This window comes from Micromesistius poutassou (genome assembly GCF_964030765.1).
Source record: "Micromesistius poutassou genome assembly, chromosome: 24".
Lineage (NCBI taxonomy): Eukaryota > Metazoa > Chordata > Actinopteri > Gadiformes > Gadidae > Micromesistius > Micromesistius poutassou.
Window position 1 is genome coordinate 93,355 of NC_140294.1, and position 8,737 is coordinate 102,091.

Here is an 8,737-nt window from a genome sequence, read left to right on the forward strand (position 1 = left end):
CGAGCCTCGTCCACCTGCTCGCGAGACGCTCGGGGATGGGCGCGGCGGCGTGACGTCACCGGCCGTGACGTGGCCAATCGGGAACCAGGAAAGCAGTGTATGTAAACATCAGGAGACGTCACTTTTATTTCTAACAATAATAATAATATTTATCTGTAGGACTCGGTTCACAAAGAGATTAACGGAGAAGTCATTCATGAACATTCTAATTAGCACCCAACACACACACACACACACACACACACACACACACACACACACACACACACACACACACACACACACACACACACACACACAACTTGGGCAGATAGCGATGGCTCAATCACAATGTCCTACAGTATACGCTAGCAGACAGAGAAAAGTCTGTGTGTGTGTGTGTGTGTGTGTGTGTGTGTGTGTGTGTGTCTCTCTCTCTCTCTCTCTCTCTCTCTCTCTCTCTCTCTCTCTCTCTCTCTCTCTCTCTCTCTCTCTCTCTCTCTCCATCCCTCAGGACTGGCAGTGGCGAGTACACCAGCTGTCTGTCAGTGACAATGAATCAGCAGGCCCCGCCCCCTTTCTGCTTCCTCAACACTACACAACGGACACAACACTGACCCTAGCGGACACAACACTGACCCTAGTGGACACAACACTGACCCTAGTGGACACAACAGTGAACCCTAGTGGACACAACACTGACCCTAGTGGACACAACAGTGACCCTAGCGGACACAACACTGACCATAGTGGACACAACAGTGAACCCTAGTGGACACAACACCGACCCTAGTGGACACAACACTGACCCTAGTGGACACAACAGTGAATCCTAGTGGACACAACACTGACCCTAGTGGACACAACACTGACCCTAGTGGACACAACAGTGACTCCTAGTGGACACAACACTGACCCTAGTGGACACAACAGTGAATCTTGTGGACGGTGGTAGCGCTAGTAGTCAAAGGAACCACAGTTCCTCCAAACGACCAGCAGAGGACGCCATCCCCATTCATATCAGCTATGGGTCACCCGCATCTAACACACACACACACACACACACACACACACACACACACACACACACACACACACACACACACACACACACACACACACACACACACACACACACACACACACACACACACTCAAACTCCAAAGTTTTATATCTACAAAGATATATGAGGAGATGAATATGAAAACAAAAACATCGGTTTTGAGTGCAACTGCAGAGAGAGAAAAATGGCCCAACTCCGCCAAGGTGCACTTTTGTTGCGCGCAGTCGATCACCCAGAGCCGCACGTTGAACTTGTCACCATGGAGACCTCCATCACCACCCCCTCCAATCAGGAAGCTCCTGGGAGTCACTTGAGCTCGTGCACACAGCGCCCGATGAATTATACACGACGACCCCCCGCGGCCCCGCCCCCAGAGCCGCCGGTCCGCCGCATGACTCCGCCCCCTCCCCTCCTCCGCCCCCCCCCCCCTCCCCCTCCCCCTTCTACACACACACACACACACACACACACACACACACGGAGCGAAGGCGCAGCGGCGTACCCTTCTTGCTCCAGAGCGTCACGCGCAACGCGAGCGGCACGGAGCGCGCAGGAGGTTCCGAGGGGCCACCGGAAGGTAGGAGACCCCGGGGGCCCGCCCCCCCCGCGGGGAGGGTCCGGGCCCCCTCACCGATCAGGTGTTGAACCCTGACCCGAACCCGCTCCTCTGTAGCCCGGGAACGGGTCACCGGGACCCGCGCGCCAGGCGCGCGAGTTAATTTGGCTGGAGAAAGGAGAGAGAACTTTCGGATCGATAGTTGATCGATATCCGAGCACTGATCAGTGAGCCCCACGAGCTCCGCGCGCGCGTTTTTTTTTTCCGGCGCCCGTGTTGTGGAGGTGGGGGAGAAAGGTGGGGAGAAAGGGGGGAGAGGAGTAGTGGCTTTGCGGCTTATCTCCAGGTGACCTGATTGGCTTAAAGAAGGCGCTGGATAACACGCACGCGCGCAGGCACCACACGCACGCGCTGCTTACTACGCACATGTGTTGTGTTGCCTGGTCAAGAATAGCCTTGTTAGTTAGTAGTCTCTCTCTCTCTCTCTCTCCCTCTCTCTCTCCCCCTCCCTCCCCCCCCCCCCCCCCTCTCTCTCTCTCTCTCTCTCTCTCTCTCTCTCTCTCTCTCTCTAAGGTATCTTATTTAGTAGGAGTGACTAACTGTGTTTGTGACACACGCACACACAAGCGCGCACACACAGATAAGATCAGACTGAAACCAGCGATCAGTCGCTTGTTTGTTGGAGCTGTCTTAATGTAATACTGTAATAGCCTGGATAGACAGACAGTCAGACACACAGACACACAGACAGGCAGACAGACACACAGACAGACAGACACACAGACAGACACACACAGATGCACAGACACTGACACACAGACACACAGACAGACAGACAGACAGTATCAGAGTGAGACAGGTGTGACGATACGAACCCACAGTAAGACCCCCCCGCCTCCTTTCCTCTCTCCTCTCCTCTCTCACCTCTCCTTCTCCCTCCTATCCTCTCCTCTCCTCTCTCTCTCTCTCTCGCTCTCTCTCCCTCTCTCCTCTATCTCTCCCACTCTCTCTCTCCTCTCCTCCCTCCTCTCCTCCCTGTTCTCCTCCTCTCCTCTCCTCTCCTCCTCTCCTCTCTCCTCCTCCCTCCTCTCTCTCTCTCTCCTCTCTCTCCTCTCCTCTCCTCTCCTCCTCTCCTCTCTCCTCTCTCCTCCTCCCTCCTCTCTCTCTCTCTCCTCTCTCTCCTCTCTCTCTCCTCTCTCTCCTCTCTCTCTCTCTCCTCTCTCTCCTCTCTCTCCTCTCCTCTCCTCTCCTCCTCTCCTCTCTCCTCTCTCCTCCTCCCTCCTCTCTCTCTCTCTCCTCTCTCTCCTCTCTCTCTCCTCTCTCTCTCTCTCTCTCTCTCCTCCCACCAAACTGATCCGTCTACTTCCTGTGTGCAGGCTCAGAGCGGCCAATGAGGACGCAGGACCGAGGGGCCTGTCCATGGCATCCAATCGCATCGTCCGCCTGAGCGGCGGGCAGCAGGTGCTGCTCCGTCACCGGTCGGAGGGCGCGCTAGGCGACGCCCCGCCGGGGGTCACGCAGGGGTCAGGGGTCAGAGGTCACACACCTGGAACAGGTACGGTGCATCCTTCATCTGGTCTCCTAGCTCCTAGCAGACTCCTTAATCCTTCAGCTAGTGAATTAAGTATAGTAAACTAAGTATAGTAAACTAAGTATAGTAAATTAAGTATCGTAAACTAAGTATAGTAAATTAAGTATAATAAACTAAGTATAGTAAATTAAGTATAGTAAATTAAGTATAGTAAACTAAGTATAGTAAATTAAGTATAGTAAACTAAGTATAGTAAATTAAGTATAGTAAACTAAGTATAGTAAATTAAGTATAGTAAACTAAGTATAGTAAATTAAGTATAGTAAACTAAGTATAGTAAATTAAGTATAGTGAACTAAGTATAGTAAATTAAGTATAGTAAACTAAGTATAGTAAATTAAGTATAGTAAACTAAGTATAGTAAATGAAGTATAGTGAACTAAGTATAGTAAATTAAGTATAGTAAACTAAGTATAGTAAATTAAGTATAGTAAACTAAGTATAGTAAATTAAGTATAGTAAACTAAGTATAGTAAACTAAGTATAGTGAACTAGGTAGTGAGTACGGGGAGTAAGGACATGGGAACACGCCCCTGGACCAGGCCTGATGATCAGTGCGCTCCCACACCTCCCTTACAGGGGCTCCCCAGGAGGCGGGCCAGGAGGTGGTGGCCCCGCTGGACCCCCTCCACCAGGAGGTGGTGGCCCCGCTGGACCCCCTCCACCAGGAGGTGGAGGTGGTGGCCCTGCGGGACCCCCCCCACCAGGAGGTGGAGGTGGTGGCCCTGCGGGACCACCGCCCCAGCAGCTTTGCGGCGCTGGGCTTCTCGGCGGGGGAGCGGCTGGTGGTCCTGGACGCCTCGGGGCCCGACTGGTGGTACGCCCACAACCAGCGGGAGATGGGCTTCATCCCCGCCGCCGCCGTCCGGCCGCTGGGCCCTGCCGACCGCCTGGCGGGGGGGGCCCCCGACGCGGGGGTCACCCTGACGCCCGTCGCCCCGGAACCCTTCGCCCCGGACCCCTCCCTGCCCGGCGGCGGCGGCGGTGGGGGGGCGCCACTGGGGGCAAGAGGAGGAGGGGGGGGGCGGAACCTCAGGGGCCGGACCGGGACGAGGTCTGTGGACCTCATGGTGTTTGACACCTCGCCCCCGCCCCCCTCGGGGCCCCGCCCTGCGTCGGGGGATGGGGGGTGGGGGGGCCCCCAGGGGGGGGGGCCGCAGCGCTGACGTCTTCGGCACCTCGCCACCGAGCGGGCCGCCGGGCCGCCGGGACCGCCCGTCCCTCAGGGGCCAGCGCTCCCACAGCCTGTCGGAGCTGTCCGCCCTGGCCCCGCCGCCCGCCTCCTTCGGCCCCGCCTCCTCCTCCGGCCCCGCCTCCTCCAGCCTCCGGGCCCCGGCCCCCGAGCAGTTCCGGAGCCGGGAGTCCTTCCGGACGGCCTGGCTGAGCCACCGCCGGCTGGCGCGGTCCTGCCACGCCCTGGACTCCCTGGGCCAGGGCCCCGGGTGGGGCCAGACGCAGCCCGTGGAGGCCAGCGTCGTGTGCCGGCTGGACCACCGCGGCGGCGTGGTGCAGCTCCCGGACACCCACATCAGCGTGCTGGTCCCCGAGGGCCAGGTGGGGCCCGGGGCCTCCCAGCAGGTCTCCCTGCGGGCCCTGCTGGACCCGCCGCTGGCGCTGAGCAGCGAGCTGTGCTCCGCCGTCAGCCCCCTGCTGGAGGTGCGGCTCAGCGACACGCAGACCCCCTCCTTCCTCACGCTGGAGGGCCGCGTGTCGGTGGCCCTGCGGCGGGACGGCGGGGGCCCCGAGGCGCGGCTGCTCTGCGTCCGGAGCGCCAGCCGGGAGGGCCCCTACGAGCCCGTCCCCAGCACCTACCTGTACCGGGACACGGTGCAGGTGCAGCTGGACCGCCTGCAGCCGCTCATGTACGTGGCCCTGGTGGTCCAGGCCGGGGGCCCCCCCCCCGCCCCCACCGCCGGGGCCCCCACCACCGCCACCGGGGCCCCCTCGGTGTGGGAGCAGGTCCTCAAGAAGATGACTCTGGCGCTCTACGGCCCCAAGCACCTCCACCCCCACTTCAAGACCGTCACCGCCCTGTTCGGCCACGACTGCGCCCCCCGGACCCTTCTGGCGAGCGGAGGGGCCCCCCGGGGCCCCCCAGTGCTGCTCCACCTGTGGGGGAAGCACCAGTTCGTGCTGGCCGCCCCCCAGGACCTCCGCGTGGGGCTGTACCCCAACACCTCGGGCTACGAGGTGGCGGGGCCGGCGGCGGCGGCGGCGGGCGGGGCGCTGATCCCGGGCTTCACCGTGCGGCTGGGGCGGGTGGCCCGGCTGCTGCACACCCTCACCGCGCGGGACCCCGAGCGCGTGGCCGCCTTCACCCTGAGGGTGCAGGTCCGGGACGCCCTGGACGGCGTCCTGGCCCAGTTCTGCGTGCAGACGCCGCCGCCGCCCAGGGGGGAGTGGGGGCGGCGGGGGGCGACGGCGGCGGAGACGACGGCGGCGGCACCAGCGGGGCCGCAGCGGCGCTTCCTGAAGAGAAAGGAGGCGGAGCGCATCCTGCTGTCGCCGCTCGCCCTCCCCTCCAAGCCCGCCGGCTTCCAGGACCGCCGGCTCACCAACCTGCGCTTCGGCCGGCTGACCAAGACGGTGGTCCGGCGCCACAAGAACCCCTACCTGCTGGAGTACCGGCGGGGGGACGCGGTGGCGCTGCTGAGCGAGGAGCGCATCCGTCTGCGCGGGCAGCGCTGGACCAAGGAGTGGTACGTGGGCTGGAGCCGCGGCCGGCTGGGCCTGGTGCACGCCGCCAACGTGCTGCCCCTGGGCAGGGTGCGGCCGCCGGGCTGGGCGGGGCCCGACCTGACCACGGCGGCGCTGCTGGAGCAGGTGCTGCGGCCTTGCCGCTCGCTGACCTACGTGTACGCCTCGCTGCGCACGCTGCTCATGGAGAACGTGGCGGGCTGGCGGGCGTTCGCCGACGCCCTGGGCTACGGCGGCCGGCCGCTGGACTTCTTCTGCTGGGCGGCGCCGGCCACCGAGCCCGAGAGGGTGGCCTCGGTGCTGGAGAAGCTGAAGGAGGAGTGCAGCGGCGGCGGCGGCGGCGGCGGCGGCGGCGGCGGCGGCGGCGGGGGCGGCGAGGGCGGCGAGGAGGACGACCCCGAGGACCCCGAGGACCCCGAGGACCCGGAGAACCCGGAGCGACGCTCCTTCCAGAGGGAGCTCTTCATGGTAGGGCCCGGTGTGTGTGTGTGGGGGGGGTGTGTGTGTGTGTGTGTGTGGGTGTGTGTGTATGTTTCTGCGCATGCTCATGTGTGCTTGTGTGTTTGTGTTTGTGAGAGAGAGAGAGAGAGAGAGAGAGAGAGAGCCCCCCGCTGTCTCCCCCTCACCCCCCTGTCTCCCCCTCACCCCCCTGTCCCCCCCTCACCCCCCTGTCTCTCCCCCCTCACCCCCCTGTCTCCCCCTCACTCCCCGGTCTCCCCCTGTCTCCCCCTCACCCCCCTGTCTCCCCCTCACCCCCCGGTCTCCCCCTGTCTCCCACTCCTCACCCCCCTGTCTCCCCCTCACCCCCCTGTCTCCCTGTCTCCCCCCCCCTGTCTCCCCCTCACCCCCCTGTCTCCCCCCGTCTCCCCCAGGCCCTGCTGAAGATGGACCTCCAGGGCGTGGCTCTGCGGCTGCTGCTGGACCTGGTCCTGCTGACGGCGGCCGTGGAGCTGGGCCCGCGGTGGAGGGAGCTGGCCGCCCGCCTGGCCCACGTCTCCCCCCGCCAGATGGACGCCTACGAGGCGCCGCACCGCGACCGCAGCGGCCTGCTGGACCACCAGGTGGGGGTTACTGGGAGGGACTGGGAGGCACTGGCAGGAGGTGCTGGGGGTAAAGGGAGGGACTGGGAGGGGGTACTGGGAGGGACTGGGAGGCACTGGGAGAGACTGGGGGGTACTGGGAGGAGGCGCTGGGGGTAATGGGAGGGGACTGGGAGGGGGTACTGGGAGGAGGCGCTGGGGGTAATGGGAGGGACCTGGAGGGGGTACTGGGAGGTACTGGGAGGGACTGGGAGAGACTGGGGGGTACTGGGAGGAGGCGCTGGGGGTAATGGGAGGGACTGGGGGGGGGTACTGGGAGGTACTGGGAGAGACTGGGAGGGACTGGGAGGAGGTACTGGGGGTACTGGGGGTACTGGGAGGTACTGGGAGGACACACTGGGAGGAGGTACTGGGAGGAGTACTGGGAGGAGGCTCTGGGGGTAATGGGAGGGACTGGGAGGGGGTACTGGGAGGTACTGGGAGGTACTGGGAGGACACACTGGGAGGAGGTACTGGGGGTAAAGGGAGGGACTGGGAGGACACACTGGGAGGAGGTACTGGGAGGAGTTGTCACATAGAAAGGTGTCTAACTAAACCATAAATGTACACAGCATACACTGAACAGGGCGGGCGTGACCTCAGCCCGTACAGCAGGTGCCGAAGCACAGGTCCCGGTGGGAGAAAGAATCCAAAGCAAACACGTTTTCTAAAGTAAATAATAATATTTATTGACTAGAAAGCGATAAGGGAAGGGGAGAGCAAAACAGGAACAACAGTAAGACCAGCAAACACTAAACAATAACCCACTCGACTGGGTAAAACCAAACTAATACAACACAAGCAAAACGACGACTATCGCCAGGGAAATGTAACTTCCCTGGTAAGACCAGCAAGACAACAACATGATGGCTAAAGAGCCTACAAACAATGGCATGAAAGGCTACAAATGAGACAGGTAGTGTCCACATCAGTGGCGTAGCGCCCAAACAAGATACGAGCGGTATGAACCGTGGCATAGAGCCAAGAGGTGTTGGAGAGCACAGGCTTTATCCACCCGCCCCTCTTGATTGTAATTGCCCTCAGCTGTCGTCACCACTGGGCCCGCAGGATACTCCGCAGGAGGGGGCGGGGGTACCTGAGCAGAGGGGGGGGGGGGAAAGAAAAGGGATTAAAGTCCTCAAACAAAATAGCCACCTAAACCAACCTGATGTTTACATTGAACGGAATACGTTAATAATGATGAGCCACCCACCCACCTACGTAACAGGAGCACTGGGAGGAGTACTGGGGATACTGGGAGGACGACCCCTGCTCCAACACTCTGTTACCCATAGCAACGCTCTGTTACCCATAGCAGCGCTCTGTTACCCATAGCAGCGCTCTGTTACCCATAGCAACGGTCTGTTACCCATAGCAACGGTTGTCACTCAGAAATAACAGAATGCCCTAATTGACCAATCACAATCGAGCATTCATCAAAGCCGTGTAATAACATGAAGTAACCAATGACGACGCTAACCCCCGCCCCCTGGCCTTGGCCCCGCCCCCCGCCCCCCCGCAGTCCATGTGGCGGCCGGCGTACGACTTCCTGCTGACGTGGGCGGCGGCGGTGGGGGAGTGCTGCCGGGACGTCCTGCAGGAGCTGCAGCTGGGCCTGGACCGCATGCGCAGCCCCGCCCCGCGGCGCTGGAGCCCCGCCCCCCCGCGCTGGAGGCACCTGACGGGGGTCCTGCTGCTGGTCCACGCCCTGGACCCCCTCCGCACCGCCGCCTTCTGCCCCCGGCCCACGCACCCCGACACCCCCATCTAG

General features: G+C 61.7%; 1 protein-coding gene across 1 annotated transcript; it reads left to right on the forward strand.

The window, feature by feature from the left end:
* Nucleotides 1–4,174: 4,174 nt before the first annotated feature.
* Nucleotides 4,175–8,737, forward strand: LOC311369702 (SH3 domain-binding protein 4-A-like; the record flags this gene model as incomplete). Its single annotated transcript, XM_084487920.1, has 4 exons — nucleotides 4,175–6,209; nucleotides 6,252–6,355; nucleotides 6,760–6,948; nucleotides 8,489–8,737. Exons 1-4 carry the CDS (start codon nucleotides 4,313–4,315, stop codon nucleotides 8,735–8,737), a joined length of 2,439 nt encoding a protein of 812 aa, XP_084344046.1. The 5' UTR covers nucleotides 4,175–4,312.